This window comes from Podarcis bocagei, assembly GCF_964188305.1.
Source record: "Podarcis bocagei genome assembly, chromosome: 16".
Classification (NCBI taxonomy): Eukaryota; Metazoa; Chordata; class Lepidosauria; order Squamata; family Lacertidae; genus Podarcis; species Podarcis bocagei.
Window position 1 is genome coordinate 41613450 of NC_138142.1, and position 20391 is coordinate 41633840.

The 20391-nt window shown below is 50.2% G+C and overlaps 1 protein-coding gene across 2 annotated transcripts in view; it reads left to right on the forward strand.

Annotated features, from left to right (window-relative positions):
- The window catches only part of CGN (cingulin), a 79224-nt gene that overhangs the window by 11273 nt on the left and 47560 nt on the right, over window positions 1-20391 (forward strand). Inside the window, exons 1-4 of one of the 2 annotated variants that reach the window (XM_081173464.1) lie at window positions 9309-9951; window positions 15581-16795; window positions 18388-18488; window positions 19343-19412. In XM_081173464.1, coding sequence (XP_081029590.1) covers window positions 15611-16795; window positions 18388-18488; window positions 19343-19412 — 1356 coding nt within the window. In that variant the 5' untranslated portion in view covers window positions 9309-9951; window positions 15581-15610. Of the gene's footprint in view, window positions 1-9308; window positions 9952-15580; window positions 16796-18387; window positions 18489-19342; window positions 19413-20391 lie in introns of those variants that run through there. The other variant, XM_081173465.1, reaches the window with a different exon arrangement.

The following is a 20391-nucleotide window of genomic DNA, read 5'->3' on the forward strand; positions in this document are numbered from 1 at the left end:
TTTCTCAGGCGGCTAGTCCTAGTCTTTCTAACCCTGCACCTTCTTCCAGAAAGCAGAAGCTGAAAGAGATCATTTCCGGGGTGCGCACTATCCTGCGCTATCTCTGCAGCTTTCTTATGGCACCTGGAAGCGTAGATTTGATCCAAGGTGGGAAGAGTGCACCCAATTATTCTCTCTGCTGTCTTTACAACCCTGGACAACATTGTTTTCCCCCTGACAATGGTATGATGTGAACTTGTCCCCATCCCCATCTTGGACAAGCACTAGGCCAGGGGTCAGCAACCTTTTTCAGCCGTGGGCTGACCATGTGGTGGGCCGGACTATATTTTGAAGAAGGAAAAAATGAACAAATTCCTATGCCCCACAAATAACCCAGAGGTGCATTTTAAATAAAAGCACACATTCCCCTCATGTAAAAACACGCTGATTCCTGGACCGTCCGCGGGCCGGATTGAGAAGGCGACTGGGCCGCATCTGGCCTCCGGGGCTTAGGTTGCCTACCCCTGCGCTAGGCAGTCTCCTAGTTCAAGGGACAGGTTCCAGCCAGGTAAAATCACCTGAGGAACCTGCGGAGGAGCATGGCCTGAGGAGGACAGTTTTGTTGTTGCCTGAGTCGAGTTAGAGAGGTCTGAGGTGCCTTGCTCCTTCCTAAACTCTTCTGCTGGGAAATGGCTACTGCTGCCCCTTGTGGAAGGGAGTTCCGCAGTTTAACCACGAGCTCTGTGCCAAAGCACTTTCCTCTCTCTGCCCTGAATCTTCCCACAGTCTTCAAATCCTGTGCCGGGAAAAAGCGAGAGCGACTGCAGGCCCTTCTCCTCCCCGTGTGGCAAGGACGTTCCTGCCGTCCCGATCGCTGCTATTTACCCGGGACGGCGAGTCCTTGCGCAACAGGTGAAGGGCTGCTCTCATGCCTCTGGAATTCCATTCCTCCTGCTGCACCTGCAAGGACGGATCGATGATGCAAGCCCGAGGTGTGGCGGTTTCAGGTTGCTCCCTGAACCTGCCAGCCTAAAAACCAGCAAACGAAAAAACACACACGCTGCAAAACCCCAGTCTGAATAATAGAGTTTGGGGAAGGCTGGAACGATGGTTGCCGGACCTGTGGCAGGGAGTTCCACAGGGCAGAGCCTGTGTGGAGAGAGCTGGTGTGTGGTAGTCGTTAAGGGTGCCGGACTTAGACCCAGGAGGAGACCAAGGTTCGAATCCTACTTGGCAACATCACTTTGGGCCGCTGCTTATATCTCAGCCTAACCTGTTGTGAAGATTAAACGGATGAGGGTGTGCTACCTTGAATTGCTTTTGAAGTAGGGTGGGGAAACAGGCGGTGTTTTATTTTATTTTTGAATTTGCATTTTTTTTATTTGTTGACATTCTTATATTACATCGGTAAACGCTGGCATATTACATTACAGGACTTGCTATAATATAATTTCCAACATGTATACAAAAATTATATACAAATTTTATATACCTAGAAAGAAAATGAAACAAAAAAAGAACATAGAGAAAAAACAAAAACAATTCCCCCCCCCCAAATCATATACATACCAAAACACTAGACTTCCTGTCTATGCCGTTGTATATTCCTTTTTTACAAATGAATGTACTCTTATTATTGTATATTGCTTTACATTTTATCTAATACATTCCTATATCAGTATGTGCTCTTAGTCGGGAACAGGCGGGATATAAATGCAGTAATAAAATAAAAAGTAAAGGCTCAGTCCCTAGTGAAGGTTGCTCAAATCTTAGGGGCCTGTGGGCGACTGTATTAATTGCCCCATCAGATAATAAAATATAATAATTTATTATTTATACCTCGCCCATCTGGCTGAGTCTCCCTTCTGTTAGAGGATCTCTAACAGTAACAATTATCTTTGTCATAAGAAATAATCGTGTTGTGTTTGGCGTGTGTGTCCCGTGGGCCCAGCGGCTTTTAGTAGCGATGGCTCAGTGGACCCTCCATGTTCAGGAGCACATACCTCAGAACACCAGGTTGCAGGGAGCCAGAGGAGGGCTCTACGTTGCCTTCCTGCCCTGCTCATGGTTTCCCGAATGGCCTCTGTGGGGAGCTGGACTAGACAGACCTTTCTGTAGAATCATAGACTTGTGGAGCTGGAAGGGACCCCAGGGGTCATCTAGTCCAACCCCAGAAATCTCAACTAAAGCAACCCTGGCAGATGGCCATCCAACCTCTGCTTAAAAACCTCCACAAGCTTCCGAGGGAGTTTGTTCTGCTGTCTCAACAGCTCAGGTTCTTGGTTTTAAGTCAAAATCTCATTTCTTGCCATTTAGAACTGTTAGTTCCCGTCCTGCCAACTCGGAAAACAAGCTTGCTCCATCTACAGATGTTCAAAGATGACTGCTCCCTCTTTTCTTTCGTAGGCTGAATTCAGGCCGCTCGTCTTAAATCCTTACGACTGATTTTCCTTTTTAAAAAAGAAATATGTAATATTTTATTAAGCTTGTTTGTTGTCGTTTAGTCGTGTCCGCCTCTTTGTGACCCCCTGGACCAGAGCACGCCAGGCCCTCCTGTCTTCCACTGCCTCCCGCAGTTTGGTCAAACTCATGCTGGTCTCTTCGAGAACACTGTCCCACCACCTCGTCCTCTGCCGTCCCCTTCTCCTTGGGCCCTCCATCTTCCCAAACATCAGGGTCTTTTCCAGGGAGTCTTCTCTTCTCCTGAGGTGGCCAAAGTATTGGAGCCTCAGCTTCAGGATCTGTCCTTCCAGTGACCACTCAGGGCTGATTTCCTTCAGAATGGAGAGGTTGGATCTTCTTGCAGTCCATGGGACTCTCAAGAGTCCTCCAGCACCAGAATTCAAAAGCATCCATTCTTCGGCGATCAGCCTTCTTTATGGTCCAGCTCTCACTTCCATACATCATTACTGGGAAATTATTAGGCTTAAGAATAGAGAATACAGTACATTACATACAATACAGTCATACCTCTTGTTATGTTTGCTTCAGGTTAAATCTTTTCAGGTTGCGTCCCACGGCAACCTGGAGGTACAGGAAAGGGTTACTTCCGGGTTTTGCTGCTCGCGAATGCGCAGGTGCTCAAAATGACATCACATGCATGCGCAGAAGCAGCGAATCGCGACCCGCGCACGTGCAGACACAGGTTGTGTTCTGCTCACGTTGCGAACGGGGCTCCGGAACAGATCCTGTTCACAACCAGAGGTACCGCTGTACATACAATACATAATTTACCTATATACATACCCAATGTGAATATACCCAAGTGTTTGACTTCCAACTGTTCTCATTGTGCTGTTTTACATTTTGGTGGTCTATACGCATTTCATTTTTATTATTTTGGTTTCCACTTTTTTCCTCTATACAAATTTTTACTATATATTCCTCTATTTTCTAGATTCCTTCTATATCTCTCAGGAGATTTGTCTTGTCCGTGTGGTTTTTAAGATATTTATTGAAAACCGCTGATTTTCCAATATTCTTCTACAGCGCAGTCCCGCTAAGGCTTCTGGCTGGCATTCGGAAGAGGAAATTTTTAAGCCTTTCCCACTCAACATCCCCCCCCCAGCAAATTTTTCCCTTCCCACCCGAGAAAAATGGTGTGTGTTTTTTTTCCCATCTATTGCATCGCATCGAAGAACCGTACTCCGCGTAACGTGAACTCTGCTGGAGAGGTTATGCTCCTCTGCGCAAATCTTGTTGCGCTAATGATCTAGAGAGGATTGAAATAATGAGCTGTAGATTATGGGATTGGTCAGGCATCTGTATATATTTCTTCCCCAGGAGGGGGCTGGTTTCCTAGGCTCTGAGCTCCGGGGAATTTCTGGTGGCAGCCGACGCGCTGCAATTTTTTACCTAAAGCCGTGTATCTGCCACGGCATGTGCAAAGATTTCACTAGGCTTCGCTGTCTTTTCAGGAAATCCCTGGCATTTGCCAGGGGCTGGACTAGATGACATTATTTTGAGGTCCCTTTGGACACTAGAAGGGGACGCGGGTGGCTAAACCACAGAGCCTAGGACTTGCCGATCAAAGGGTCAGCGGTTCAAATCCCCGCAACAGGGTGAGCTCCTGTTGCTCGGTCCCTGCTCCTGCCAACCTAACAGTTCGAAAGCATGTCAAAGTGCAAGTAGATAAATAGGTACCGCTCCGGTGGGAGGGTAAACGGCGTTTCCGTGCGCTGCTCTGGTTCGCCAGAAGCGGCTTAGTCATGCTGGCCACATGACCCGGAAGCTGTATGCCGGATCCCTCGGCCAATAAAGCGAGATGAGCGCTGCAACCCCAGAGTCGGTCACAACTGACCTAATGGTCAGGGGTACCTTTACCTTAGACACCAGAATTCTATGGTTGTTCGATTCAGGGAGGTGGACTTCCAGAGAAGTTTGGATCGGCTTTATTATTTTTCCCGTTGCTGGGAAACTGATAGGAAACGGTGACACGGTTGTGTGATTGACGCCGTTGTATGTCCACTGTATTCAGTTTGGGCTTCACACTAGGATGAAATATGTATTGGATTGGAGCCTTTAATATGTTTCCTATTCTGTGCTTTGATTGTGTGTTTGTGGGGGGGTATTTCAATGGAAATTGTCGTTTGTGAACCTGTTTTTAATTTACAAAATCATTGATATTTTTAATGTTTTCGGTACATCTGCAATACAGTGACTAAATTTCCAACAAAAAATACTTTACAATAAACTGAGAACATCACATGTCATTATACTTCGCTGAGCCAACACCCATTTTTTCATAAATGTGGTTGGTTGTTTTGCTTGTACAGGAGTCTCCTGCGATAAGTTTGACCATTTTCGCTGTGCTCCAGATTAAGTACACTCATAAGTAATCAGAGGTGATTTTTGCAACATATTATTTTTGCTGCAGTAATCAAATTGGTTTCTGCCTCTTGATCTCTCTCTGTTTAAATATCCAAGCAGGAATATCTTAGGCTCCGTTGGCACATGGGCTCCTAATTTTGGAAATAGGAGTCGTCCCCCCCAAAAGTATGGAGCATCTCTAGCAATTATCCGTCTTGGTTTTCAATTTGCTGTACAAAATCAACAACAAACAAACCAGATAGAAAGCGAGATGAGGGGGTGGTTGGCCCCAGTCTCTAGAGGATTTGCTTATGCACTTTTTGAAAATCTGCGTGCTTTGGATCGCTGGTTGCCGATTAGGCGGGAGGAAATCCTGAATATGTGCTCCTGGCTTTGTGCAGATTTAGGAAAGGGTCATTGCCCAGTGGTTAGAGCACCTCCTTTGCGTGCGGAAGTTGCAGATTGCATCCCCAGTGGCGCCTGCAGGAAGGGCTGGGAGTGTCCCCCGGCTGAAACCCTGGAGAGCTGCTGCCAGTCTGTGCAGACAATACTGAACTAGATGCAGTGATAGTCTGATAAGCCAGCTTTCTATGTTCTGGTTGAAGTCAAAACCATGAGGACTAGGATCTTGAGTCTGTTTAGTGGAAGGACAACAGTTCAGCGGCAGATCTGCAGGTTCGATATCCAGGTGAGGCTGGCAGAAGCACCTGCCAAAGCCTGGAGGGCTGCTACCAGTCAGGGCACGCAGTGCTGAGCTTGACGGAGCAACGGCCTGACTGCTTGAAAGGCCGCTTCCTGTGCCCCTGTTTAAACCAGCCATTTTTGTCCGTAACCACGAGGACTGGAGTCTTGCATTATTCCTGCCTGAGAAGGGCCGTAGCCTCGTGGTGGAACATCTGTTTGCATGCAGAAAGTCCCAGGTTCAGTCTATCACAAGTTAATAATTATAATAATAATAATTATAATTTATAATTTATTATTTATACCCTGCCCATCTGGCTGAGTTTCCCCAGCCACTCTGGGCGGCTTCCAATTGAATATTAAAAACAATACAGCATCGGACATTAAAAACTTCCCTAAACAGGGCCGCCTTCAGTTGTCTTTTAAAAGTAAAATAGTTGTTTATCTCTTTGACATCTGATGGGAGGGCGTTCCGCAGGGCAGGCGCCACCACCGAGAAGGCCCTCTGCCTGGTTCCCTGTAACCTCACTTCTCGCAGTGAGGGAACCACCAGAAGGCCCTCGGAGCTGGACCTCAGTGTCTGGGCCGAACGATGTGGGTGGAGACACTCCTTCAGGTATACTGCACCAAAGTGTCAGCACCAACACTTTGAATTGTGCTTGGAAACATACTGGGAGCCAATGCAGATCTCTCAGGACCGGTGTTATGTGGTCTCAGCGGCCGCTCCCAGTCACCAGTCTAGCTGCCGCATTCTGGATTAGTTGTAGTTTCCAGGTCACCTTCAAAGGTAGCCCCACATAGAGCGCATTGCAGTAGTCCAAGCGGGAGATAACCAGAGCATGCACCACTCTGGTGAGACAGTCTGCTGGCAGGTAGGGTCTCATCCTGCATACCAGATGGAGCTGGTAGACAGCTGCCCTGGACACAGAATTGACCTGCACCTCCATGGACAGCTGCGAGTCCAAAATGACTCCCAGGCTGCGCACCTGGTCCTTCAGGGGCACAGTTACCCCATTCAGGACCAGGGAGACCTCCACACCTGCCCGCCCCCTGTCCCCCCAAAACAGTACTTCTGTCTTGTCAGGATTCAACCTCAATCTGTTAGTCGTTAAGCCTGGGAAATGCTCTTGCGTGGGCATAAAGCAGATCGCTGGTTTCCTCAAAAGCCTGTGGACTCTCATTAAAAACAAGTAAATCATGCGGAGCTGAAGTCATGAGTCTGTAGCCGGGGAGGGTCAGAGAGGCTTCGCATTCCTACGGCTCTCATTTTCCCAGCGATTCCGAAACCACAGTGGTCACTTGACCAGGTACATCGGCGGGTGGGAGGGTAGAGGTTCCTGGCAGCCCCCCTTCCCCTCTCCGTTTGCTGGGCCCAGGGAGTGAATGCCAGCCTCGGACGGGCACCTGACTCACCTCCTCCTCCTCCTCCCTTCGCTGATACAGAGCTGGCGCCTGCCCAGCGATTGTTGGACGGAAACTGGCAGCCGCGTTCTGCCTGGGTTGCTTGCCGTGTTCCAAGCCCTGTCCGTGGCCACGTCGGCTGCGTTTGCAGGAAAGCAACGGCCTCCTCCGTGTCAGATCTCCCGCCGCCGGTGTTCCTTCTGATCAGAAAGGTGTGTGCTTCAGCCAAAGAGATGCGGGATTTATTATTATTATTATTTTGGCTCAGATTCTGAGAGCTGCTTGGGAAGTTTGCTCCCCTGCCCAGCCTCCGTAAATCCTGCTCACTGGTTTCCCTCTGGTTGGTTGGTTGGCTGCTGTGAGAGGAGGATACGGGACTAGATGGGCCTTTGGCCTGATCCTGCCGCCGCCTCTTGTGTTCTTGCCATCCCAGCTGATGGGACTTGGAGCCCAGATGTCCACAGAGTTCCCACCCCCAAGTCTAAAATAAGAATTTAAGCTATTCCAGCGCACCGTGCTTCTTGCAGTAGCCAGTCAGATGCCTCCCACACAAAGCAGAGCATGATGGGAATATCCCGCCGCTGCTCTTTCCTCCCAATATTTGGGGGTAGACTGCCTCTGGACCTGGTAGTTCCATTTTATTTTATTTTTATATAAATTTTTTATTGGTTTTTCACAATTTTTATAAACACAAACATAACACAATACAAAACAAACAAACACATAAACAAACATGTATAATTTCAAATCCTTTTTTCTTAAACCTTACTTCACCGACTTCCCCATACCTCCCCTTTCTGCATCCCAATTCCCAAATTTGTTTCCACAAATCCTACCCCTTGGTTTTATTGAATTTTCCCTTATTCTTTTATTTTACTTAACCTTTTACAGCTGTAATCCCCTTTTGTCTAAAACTTCAACATTTTAACATTCATTAATTTTACAATGTTTCTTAAGATAACTTTTAAATTTCTTCCAATCTTCATCCGCCGTCTCTCTCCCCTGGTCACGGATTCTGCCGGTCATTTCAGCCAGTCCCATGTAGTCTATCACCTTCACCTGCCATTCTTCCAGGGTGGGTAGATCTTGTGTCTTCCAGTACTTTGCAATAAGTATTCTTGCTGCTGTTGTAGCGTACATAAAAAAAGTCCTGTCTTTCTTTGGCACCAATTGGCCGACAATTCCCAAGAGAAAGGCCTCCGGTTTCTTAGGGAAAGTACATTTAAGTACCTTTTTCATTTCATTATATATCATTTCCTAGAAGGCCTTAATCTTCGGGCACGTCCACCAAAGGTGGTAGAAAGTACCTTCAGTTTCTTTACATTTCCAACACTTATTATCAGGCAAATGGTAGATTTTTGCTAGCTTGACTGGGGTCATGTACCACCTATAGATCATTTTCATAATATTTTCCTTTAAGGCATTACATGCCGTAAATTTTATACCGTGGAAGTTCCATTTTACCCTCACATTAATAGGCAGCGACAGATGTTTGCGGTTTTGATTAATCCCTCTTTCCCCTTTTTGTTTTTTCAAATGTAAGCTTGTGGACCTTGCCGCAGGGACTTCCACAGATAGGATTCTTCTTTGTGTGTTATATGTGTGCGTCAGGGGGCCTGTAATTCTAGTCGAAGAGACAAAAGCTTTATTCACCCTCTCCTGTTTTTCTTCTCCTCAGCATGCGTGATTTTTATAGACCTACATTCCCCCACCCCTTAATTTTCATTCCATCCCTATCCCCTAAACCGAAATTCCTGCCACATCCCATTTTGAGGGACATGTTGTATAATCAGTTTTAGTCCTTTAAAAGTGTATAAACCGCTTTGGCCGAAAGGCAGTGAATACTTAATAAATAAATAAGGTAGCTGGCTCGTTCCGCTGCATTCAGTTTAATTTATTTCATCTTTAGCCCACCTTTTTCTCCAACGAGCTGGAGGTGGAACGCACGGTCCTGTCCTGCCCCTGCTCAGTTGATACCCACAACAGCCCTGTGAGGTAGACTAGGCTGGCCGAGGGAGCGACTGGCCTCCCAGGTCACCCCTGCCAGTGATCTTCATGCCAGAGTGAGGATTTGAACCCTGGTCTGTCCCAGCCTGACACTCTTAACCACTATGCCTCCTCTTAGCACGCAAGCAACATCCTTATCATGTCTGACAACCGTCCCCTCTCTCTGCAGCAGAAGCTGTTCCGCATGGGACAGCAAATATTGTCTCTCAAAAACCTGAATCCCCAAATCTCGTTTTCCACACCGCCTCCTCCTTCCTCCCGCCACCCTCAAAGCCCTCCTGCTCCTCCTCCTTTCCCGATCTGTGATCAAACCACATTGCACACAAACACACACCTTCCAGCTGATGTTGCAAATTCCGTATCCATCCACCAGCCAGCTCCATTCGCTTGCCTGCCTTCCACCACCCAGAACACCCCCCTCTTGCCCAGGCTGTTTCTGATGCCCTTCGCCCCTGCCTGGAGAAGGAAGAAGACCCCCTTTGTGCTTGTTTTCCTGGCTCTCTTTGGAAGCCTGCGTCCGGGAGCAGGCAGGACAGCGGAGGGGAGAAAGCAGGCGAGATAAGGGTTCCGGCTGACCGTTGGCTCAAGGACATCGCTCTCCCTCGGCCAGCCAGCCGCTCTCCTCCCCACGGCTGGCCGGGAAGCGTGCCTGATCTGCGGAGCCTGCGGCAAGGAGGGAACTGGCCGGCGGGGGGGAAACGGGGCCGTTTGGCTCTCCCTCTCCCTGCTCCCCGCCTGCCGTGGAACCGATGCCACGATGCAGCCCAGCCACTCCGCCACGTGCCGCCGGCGCCGCTAAACTGCCACCGCATTGCACTGCGCTCAAAATGTCAGGTCTCGCCGCCACCCGGACGCGAGTGGGTCTGCGGGCCGGCCAGGTTCCCACGGCGTTCGGCCACGGAGGACACTGGCTGCCTCTTTAGCTGCGTCAAACTTTTTTTATTTCTTTATTTCTCTTCTCTTCCGCACACACCCCTGTCCCTTTCTGGATGCACTTGTAACCCCCTCCTCTTTTCGGATTGCTCCAGTCGCAGTGAGTATGCAGCAGTAATCTGGCGGGCTGCAGAAAGCAAGGTGGGTTGGATTGCAGAGCAAGTACCCTTTTGTTTTTCCGCCTTCCCATTCGGCTCAGCAGCCTAAAAGCAGCAGCCTGGCAGCGGGTGATGGACACAACGTTGGCAGCCCTGCAGCGGCCGATGGACACAATGGTACCCCTTTCTGCCGCTCCCCCAGCTTCTCTGCTCGCGAGGTTCTGCCGGTCCATTTCCCGCTGACACTGCGTTATTGTCGTTTTGGTTTTTTTTAATTGATTCTCTTGACGGTCCCCGATCGCGCGATGCTCTGCTGGAGTTGAAAGGAGCCAGTTTCTGAGTGAGACTCTCGCGAAAACAATCGCCTGTATTGTTCCCCGCTTCCCTGATAAACCTCGCAAGCCCCCTCTCCCTTGCAGGCTTCAGCGCCGTTTGAAATCCATTTCTGGTTTAAAGGTAGCGGTTTCGTTCGGCTGAGAAAAAAGGGAGCGTGCCAGCTGGTCGGGGAGCTAAGAGTGCGAGGCAGGAAGTTTCCTCCGGGAAACGGCAAGCGAGAGATTTCCTCAAGCTGTGAGCTGTGTTGGCCAGTTTCTCCATCTCTCAGAATGCTTAGAACGTAGAAAGACGCTGCAGGATCAGGCCAAAGGAGGCCCAATCTCTCCCAGCATCCTGCTTTCACAGGGCTAACCAAATGCCCTGTAGGGAGGCCACAACAACTTATCATAAGAGCTCTCCCTCCCCTCCTGTGGTTTCAGAGGCATTGCTGGAGGCAAAGCATAGCTATCATGGCGAGAAGCCATCAGTAGCCTTGTTTTGTTGTTGTTGTTTAGTCCTTTAGTCGTGTCCACCTCTTTGTGACCCCCTGGACCAGAGCACGCCAGGCCCTCCTGTCTTCCACTGCCTCCCTCATGCTGGTCTCTTCGAGAACACTGTCCCACCATCTCGTCCTCTGTCGCCCCCTTCTCCTTGTGCCCTCCATCTTTCCCAACATCAGGGTCTTTTCCAGGGAGTCTTCTCTTCTCATGAGGTGGCCAAAGTCTTGGAGCCTCAGCTTCAGGATCTGTCCTTCCAGTGAGCACTCAGGGCTGATTTCCTTCAGAATGGAGAGGTTTGATCTTCTTGCAGACCATGGGACTCTCAAGAGTCTCCTCCAGCACCAGAATGCAAAAGCATCAATTCTTCGGTGATCAGCCTTCTTGATGGTCCAGCTCTCACTTCCATACATCACTACTGGGAAAACCAGAGCTTTAACAATAAGGACCTTTGTTGGCAAGGTGATGTCTCTGCTTTTTAAGATGCTGTCTAGGTTACCGTCCGCGAATTTGTCTAATCCTCTTTTAAAGGCATCCAAGTTGGTGGAGACATCAGGTGGCATCCTGGCACCTCCACTTGGTTGCAAGGGGCCGGTGGCCAGGTGCGAAATGCCCCGTTGCCTGGCTAATTTCGAACGCTGCTGGACATGGCAGAGGTTGAACCGTGGACCTCCTTACTTCAAAAGCATGTGTTCTGCTCCTGAGCGACTTCCCCATGCGCATGTGCTCCCAGGGCACACCTGGCTTGCCCCCAAAGGGCTTGAGCCATTCCTGGGTGTGAGGCAAGCTGCCCTAATGCTCCTGAGGACTAGAAACCTAGGCTGATTTAGAGGCATGGATGCTCCCCGCCCCCTTAGAATCATAGAATCCTAGAGTTGGAAGAGACCACAAGGGCCATCGAGTCCAACCCCCTGCCAAGCAGGAAACACCATCAGAGCACTCCTGACATATGGCTGTCAAGCCTCTGCTTGAAGACCTCCAAAGGAGGAGACGCCACCACACTCCTTGGCAGCAAATTCCACTGTCGAACAGCTCTTACTGTCAGGAAGTTCTTCCTAATGTTTAGGTGGAATCTTCTTTCTTGTAGTTTGGATCCATTGCTCTGTGTCCGCTTCTCTGGAGCAGCAGAAAACAACCTTTCTCCCTCCTCTATGTGACATCCTTTTATATATTTGAACATGGCTATCATATCACCCCTTAACCTCCTCTTCTCCAGGCTAAACATGCCCAGCTCCCTTAGCCGTTCCTCATAAGGCATCGTTTCCAGGCCTTTGACCATTTTGGTTGCCCTCCTCTGGACACGTTCCAGTTTGTCAGTGTCCTTCTTGAATTGTGGTGCCCAGAACTGGACACAGTACTCCAGGTGAGGTCTGACCAGAGCAGAATACAGTGGCACTATTACTTCCCTTGATCTAGATGCTATACTCCTATTGATGCAGCCCAGAATTGCATTGGCTTTTTTAGCTGCCGCGTCACACTGTTGGCTCAGGTCAAGTTTGTGGTCAACCAAGACTCCTAGATCCTTTTCACATGTACTGCTCTCAAGCCAGGTGTCACCCATCTTGTATTTGTGCCTCTCATTTTTTTTGCCCAAGTGCAATACTTTACATTTCTCCCTGTTAAAGTTCATCTTGTTTGTTTTGGCCCAGTTCTCTAATCTGTCAAGGTCGTTTTGAAGTGTGATCCTGTCCTCTGGGGTGTTAGCCAGTTTGGTGTCATCTGCAAATTTGATCACCCGCTGCTCACCAAGGCAGATGGGTGTACCCACGACAGGCAGGTCTGCCAAGTGCGAATTGGACAACAACCTGCAATTATTTGGCCGGATAGGTGGAGCGATGCTGTCTTTGCGAAAAGGTACTCTGGGATAACATCCTCTGAATGGTCCTGCTGTGTAAATAAAAATCCTGGGTTGTTTAGGCATTCCTGACGGTGAGGTCATTCTGGCAGGGCTCTCATTGGAACATCCGGTTGCCCGCTGCAAGAATAGGATGCTATCCTGAACCCCTTTGGCCTGATCCAGCAACCAGGCTCTTCTGACATTCTGATGGAGCCTCTAAATCCAGCAGCAGTCTATCCAGATTTCTAGGTTCTTAAGGGCATTTGGCCTGATCCTCCTATACAGGATCTTCTTACGTTTTTATTTCAGAATTTCACAGGGTGGGTGGTCTGGCCTCCCACACTTTCCACCCATTTTACAGACATGGACGACTGAGTCTCTGTACTGGGATTTGCACCTTGGTCCCCAGGTTCCCCTGGCGTTATCCACCCATGCTCTCGGTCTCCTTGCATTCCGGCATGGCGGCAGATTCTGGCGGCAGCCGGGTGTGTTTTTCCACCTGAAACGCTTGCAACCTGCACTCTGCCTTGACCCGATAAGAGCGCTTTGCATATTTATTTGTTTTTCCCTGCTTGCTCCCCTATCGTAAAAGGGAGTTGCCGGCCGGGGCATGTTGTGTGGAGGTGAAAGTGCAGCTTTGCTGCTGGTCGCTGAGAGTTGAACTAATCCCTGAATTAATGCAGGGTTTTAAATCTCTGGCCAAGGCTGTAGCTCAGCAGCAAGAAGGTCCCAGGTAAAATCTCTGACATTTCCAGGTATTTCCAGCTGAGACCATCCCCTGCCTGAAACCCTGGAGAGCTGCTGCCAGCCTGGGCAGGCAGAACTGGTCGAGGGCGACCCTGTTTAAATCCAGCCTTTAGCTCAGAACCATGAGGACGCGGATCTTTTATTTTGAGGCTCAAGGGTAGAGCGTCTGCCCTGCGCACGAGGCTCCAGATTCAGTCCCCAATGGCGTTTCCAGGTAGCGCTGGGAGACGCTGCCTGCCAGCCTGAAGCTGCCAGCCAGTGTGGGCAGTACTGAGCTCGGTGGAGTTGTGTTCAGACTTAGCGCAAGGAAGGCAGGTTCATAAAAATATTGAGAGCAGGAGATCAAGCGGAGGAGGATGGCAGCTGAGGAAATAATCTCAAAACCCAGGAAGTCGTTTCTCTCTCTCACACACACACCCCGGGTTCAAATTTCACCTCCACTGTGAAACCCCCCTCCCCACCCACCCTCTAATCCACAATAAGAGGACAATACTGTCCTACTTTGCAAGGTTGTTGTAAGAATTTACATTATTTTTGATTTTTTAAAAAAATAACTTTTATTCAAAATTAAAACAAAACACATTATCCAGAAACCTATCATCCTTATTCCCCCCCATTTTTCCTTCCTTCCCCCACAGAACCCACTCCCCCCACCCCCGACTTCCCTCAGTTCCAGTCTTTGATTTCTCTAAAAATGCTGTTTTCTGCATGTTACACAGTTGTATAAATCCTCAAACTATTTAGCTGATTATTATCAATAAAAAGTTTGTGAATGTTTATTCAAAACCTGCCAAGGAGTCCAGTTCGCTTTGTTGCGTCTTCAGATACTTTGTGAAGGCTTCCCATTCATCCTTAAAGTCACAGTTATCCTTGTCCCATAGCTTATCTGTCAGTTTTGCCAGTTCTGCACAGTCCATCAATTTTTCTTGCCGTGATTCTTTAGTTGGGGTTTCTTCAGTCTTCCATCCTTGTGCTACCAGAACTCTCGCGGCCGTTGTCGCATACAGGAAGATGTTTTTCAGCTTTTCAATTTATTTCCTGCTGTTCGCCATAAACGATCTCAGGGCAGGTTACAGAAATTAGTAATGCAATATTATTTTTAAAATCCTGTTGAGTTGAAGTTGTGGTTATATACAGAGCTAGGATTTTGCAGGATTGGCCCCACTGCTCAGCCTCCTGGGACGTCTCCCCTCCCCCCAACCGCCTCATTAAAATGTGTGATGCATTTATATTGCTTCCTATTCATTCATTTATTTATCTGTTGCATTTGCATACCGCAGCTCCAGTGATCTCAAGGGGCTACACGTGGTTCTCGTCCAAACCCCATTTCACCCTCACGACAACCCTGGGAGGTAGGTTAGGCTGAGACAGCCTTTCTTAACCTGCGGGTCCACAGGCGATGTTGAACTACAACTCCCATCACCCCTAGCTAGCAAGGCCAGAGCTCAGGGATTATGGGAGTTGTAGTCCAACAACATCTGGGGACCCACAGGTTGAGAACTGGTGGTCTAAGAGGTGGTGGCTGGCTCAACCCTGCTCGTCTGAGCTCTCCCAGGGCTTGGCTTCCTTGGAAGGAAGGGCAGCAATGCCTTTAGGATGTAGATATTCACATTTGCATATATATATATATATATATATATATATATGGGACGCGGGTGGCCCTGTGGGTTAAACCACAGAGCCTAGGACTTGCCGATCAGAAGGTCGGCGGTTCAAATCCCCGCGACAGGGTTAGCTCCCGTTGCTCGGTCCCTGCTCCTGCCAACCTAGCAGTTCGAAAGCACGTCAAAGTGCAAGTAGATAAATAGGTACCACTCTGGCAGGAAGTTAAATGGTTCGCCAGAAGCAGCTTAGTCCTGCTGGCCACATGACCCAGAAGCTGTACGCCGGCTCCCTCAGCCAGTAAAGTGAGATGAGCACCGCAACGCCAGAGTTGGCCACGACTGGACCTAATGGTCAGGGGTCCCTTTACATCTATATCTATATCTATATCTATATCTATATCTATATCTATATCTATATCTATATCTATATCTATATCTATATCTATATCTATATCTATATCTATCTATAACCTGAGCCTAAGATGTAGGGGCTCACAGGTGTTAGCTAGCACAAGAACATCAGAAGGCTGCAGGATCAGGCCGTTGCGATAGGTAAAAACAAGTCCTGCATTATTCCATCATTGCAGAGGCGTTGGCCTACGTGACTCGCAGGGTCCCATCCAGGTCTATAATCTACGATTCTGAGCCTGTGTTCTCTCCCCCCTTTGGCAGGATCCTTTCAAGCCCCCAGACCCACCGAGGATGGACCACCACGTTAACGGCACCCTAGCTGAGAAGCCGGGCCCCATGGACTACGGCGTCCAGATCCGCTTCATCAACGACTTGAAGGAGCCTAGCAAGTCGCAGAAGATCCGCCCCAAGCCCTCCAAGCCGGGCTCCTACGGGGTGGCGGTGCGGGTGCAGGGCATTGACGGGCAGCCCTTCGTGGTCCTCAACAGCGGCGAGAAAGGGGGAGACTCCTTCGGGGTGCAGATCAAAGGCGAAAGCAAGTACGGGCCCCCCGCCCGCAGCCCCCAGCGGGAGGACTCCTTCCCCGCTTCCCCCGGGGCTGCTTCGTCCTCCAAAGACGCCTCGGGCTCCTTCAGCTCCGATTCCGACCTGCCGGAGAACCCGTACGGGGCCAGGAAGTCCCGGCACGGCTCCCGCTACAGCACCTCGGACGAGGAGCCCGGCCCGCGGCAGACCCCGAAAGCAGGCAGCTTGGAGGGGCGGCCCACGCCGCAGCACCGCGCCGGCGGCTACCGGACACTGCCGCACAAAAAATCCTTCGGGGAGCAGCTGCGCCGGACTCAGTCACACGGCTCCTTGCTCGATCCCGACCTGGACGAGCCTCCTGAGCCCAGCGCCCCTGGGGCCGGCCCCCCGGACACCCCCCAGCCCCTGCCTCCGGGGGGCACCGTGAGGAGCGCTAGCATGATGAACCTGCCTGGTCGCCGGCAGCCCAGCCCCAGTGAGGACTCTGCAGGCAGCCTGTCCGGCCTGAGACCCGTCCGCAAGCCGGCGGTGGCGAGCTCCCCTGAGCCCGCCGCTCCGGCCGGCGACATCGACACCAAGCCCCTGTCCTCGGTGGACTCTCTGATCCACAAGTTCGACACGAAGGCGCAGCAGCGGGGGCGGCCGCCCCGGAGGAACCGGCTCTCTCTGGACGAGCGGAAGCGGTCTAAGAGCCTCGATGGAAGGGTGACTTACCATGACACGGCCGACGGCCGGGAGCTGGGTCCCGGGGAGCCCCAGGCGGGCTCCGGTGGAGGGGCAGCGGGCTCGGCGGCCGACCCCGGGCCCCCAGGAAGCAGGAGTCTCGGCAGGGCCTCTGGGCGGCCAGTGAACGGGCTGGACAAATCGACACTGACCCGGGAATGGGTCAGTAAGAGCCTGGAGGCGCCAGCCTTGGAGAAGCAAGCGAGGAAATCACAGCCAGACCTGCAGGTGATTCTCTTTCCTTGTGTTTTTGTGGGGCTGTCTGCGCCAATTTCTCCTGATGGCAGCCTGCGGGGCCCAGCGTCTTTAGAAACAGGGACCAAGGGGGCCCAGCGGGAAGGGAGTCAGTTCAGCACGCTTGTCTTGAGAAGGTTGCCGCGCTTGCTATCAGTTTGATGCACCTCCGTGGCAGAACAACTGCCGTGCGTGCAGAAGGTTCAGTCCCTAGTGGCATGTCTGGGTAGCGCTGCGAGGGTTCCTGCCAGAGACCCCAAAAAGCAGCTGCCCATCAGCATAGACCTGTAACAAAGGAAATCCCCTGTGTTGCAAAAACAGACAAACTTTAAGCAATAGTGGGCAAGACGTGGCTAATAATGTTGTAACAAAATATATGTAATATAATAATAATTTATTATTTATACCCCGCCCATCTGGCTGGGTTTCCCTAGCCACTCTGGGCGGCTTCCAACCGAATATTAAAAACAATACAGCAGCAGACATTAAAAACTAAACAGGGCCGCCTTCAGTTGTCTCTTAAATGTAAAATAGTTGTTTTTCTCTTTGACATCTGCTGGGAGGGCGTTCCACAGGGCGGGTGCCACCACCGAGAAGGCCCTCTGCCTGGTTCCCTGTAACTTCTCTTCTTGCCGTGGGGGAACCACCAGAAGGCCCTCGGAGTAGGACCTTCAGGTATACAGGGCCGAGGCCGCTTAGGGCTTTATATCATTATTATTATTATTATTATTATTATTATTATTATTATTATTATTATTATATGCTTATTACTTATTTAAAGGTTTGCACCAACACTTCAAATTGTGCTTGGAAATGTACCGGGAGTCAATGCAGGTCTCTCAGGACCAGTGTTATGTGGTCCCAGCGGCCACTCCCAGTCACCAGTCTAGCTGCCGCATTCTGGAGTAATTGCAGTTTCCGGGTCACCTTCAAAGGTAGCCCCACATAGAGCGCATTGCAGTAGTCCAAGTGGGAGATAACTAGAGCATGCACCACTCTGGCCAGACAGTGTGCAGGCAGGCAGGGTCTCATCCTGCGTACCAGATGGAGCTGGGAGACAGCTGCCCTGGACACTGAATTGACCTGCGCCTCCATGGAGAGCTGTGAGTCCAAAATGACTCCCAGGCTGCGCACCTGGTCCTTCAGGGGCACAGTTACCCCATTCAGGACCAGGGAGTCTTCCACACCTGCCCGCCTCCTGTCCCCCAAATACAGTACTTCTGTCTTGTCAGGATTCAACCTCAATCTGTTAATTGCCAGCCACCTCCAGACACTCACACAGGACTCTCACGGCCTTCCCTGCTTCCAATTTAAACGAGAGATATCATCTGCATATTGGTGAACACCCGTTTATAAGGTCCTGGGTTCAATCTTTGGCGTCTCCTGGCAGCATGAACATGTCCACTGCCCGAAATCCTTGGGAGCCGCTGCCCATCAGAGTGGTCAGCGCTCATCCAGATGGACCAAGGCTGTTTCCTATGCCCTAGTTTAGCCCTCTGTCATATGACTGGCAGCTGCCTTTTGAAAACACTGCTTCCCTCCCTCTCAAAAACGCTGGGGTTTAATCTTTGGGGTTTTCCTTCCAGCTGAAGTCCACCCCAGACCTCCTGAAGGACCAGCAAGAGCTATCTCAGCCCGGAAGCAGCAACCACACGAAGGAGCTCATCTACAGTATTCTGAAGGATGGGTAAGCGTTGGGGCGGGAGCAAAGGAGGGGCTGTGACCAATCGGATGTATGGGGAGGGGCATGGAGGCAACTGCGCCTGGTAGATTGCTCCTGAATCTGGAAGCTCCATTTAGTCATCATACCCATTCATCGGCCCGTTCTTCACAAATGGGGGTTTAATCCCTTAAAAAAATTAAAAGAACTACTATTATTGCTATTTTATTTTAAAAGACATTTCACAGGAGCAAATTAAAATATAATACGATGCACAGATGACTTATTTATTTGCGTCCTGCCAGTGTGTGCCATATTTTAACCCTATCTGGTAAAAGGTAAAGGTAAAGGGACCCCTGACCATTAGGTCCAGTCGTGGCCGACTCTGGGGTTGCGGCACTCATCCCGCTTTACTGGCTGAGGGAGCCGGCGTACAGCTTCCGGGTCATGTGGCTAGCAGGACTAAGCCGCTTCTGGCGAACCAGAGCAGCGAACGGAAACGCCGTTTACCTTCCCGCCGGAGTGGTACCTATTTATCTACTTGCGCTTTGACGTGCTTTCGAACTGCTAGGTTGGCAGGAGCAGGGACCGAACAACAGGAGTTCACCCCGTTGCGGGTATTTGAACCGCCGACCTTCTGATCGGCAGGCTCAAGAGGCTCAGTGGTTTAGACCTCAGCGCCACTCGCGTCCCTAACCCAGACTGGGTCTGCTGTAAATTTTTTTGTAAATGTTTGGATTACATTTTAGGAGCACACAAACATACACGGGGCTTTGTTGGATCCTATTTAGAATAACAGGATCTGACATGCTGGCGATTTTCATTCTCAGCTGAGCTGGTGGGTTTGATTTGTTTTTTTTTAACGTTTTTGTCACTTTCAGAAACACGGAAAGCGACGCCGTGGTGAAGAGAAAGACCAACCTTGTCTTCGAGAAGGTCCAAGCGCTATCCGTAAGTACCTGGAGAAAAACACCATGTCACAGCTGTGAGACAAAATCATTTCCTCCTTGGCGTGATTCCTGCCCTCTCCCTGGTCGATGCGTCCCAGTTCTTGGGTTGGGGGCGAGGTGGACACAAGGACAGACTACTGAACCCACATCCGTTCCGCCGGGATGCCAATATTCCCGGGCTTCTCCCCAGAACAATGAGGACTAGGAACTTGCCCTCGGGTTCTCCTGAGCCTGAGATGGTTACGGTTTGTTTGATTGTGGAGATTTATTTACTGTGTTCTTGGGAGACCATGCCAAGGAGGTCTCGAGGGGATTAAGGGAAAGGATAGGCCTTAAAAGCCTGCCTTTTAAGAAAGGAATAGCTAAGCTCTGCGTTAATCCCAATGCACACTATACAAAGAACATATGCAGAGCCCATCTAGCTAGCATCCTGTGCTCACAGTGGCCAGCTACTGTGGGAAACCCAAAAACCGGATTTCCCCAGAGTTTCCATTTGTAACTGCCTTCCACCAAGCAAGAAACATCATTCCTTGAGACTAATATTGTCTGCTAAGCTCTGATGGACAGGGTCTCAGGCTGAGAAAGCCTTTCTCTACTATCGGCTGCTAACTGGAGACGCCAGGAATCTAACCTGGAGCCTGTGTGCAATAATAATAATATAATAATAATTTATTATTTATACCCCGCCCATCTGGCTGGGTTTCCCCAGCCACGCTGGGCGGCTTCCAACAAAACACTAAAATACAATAACTTCCCTAAACAGGGCTGCCTTCAGACGTCTTCTAAAAGTTTGGTAGTTATTTTACTTTTTGACATCTCGTGGGAGGGCGTTCCACAGGGCGGGCGCCACCACCGAGAAGGCCCTCTGCCTGGTTTCCTGTAACTTTGCTTCTCGCAGGGAGGGAACCTCCAGAAGGCCCTCAGAGCTGGACCTCAGTGTCCGGGGAGAACGATGGGGGTGGAGACGCTCCTTCAGATAT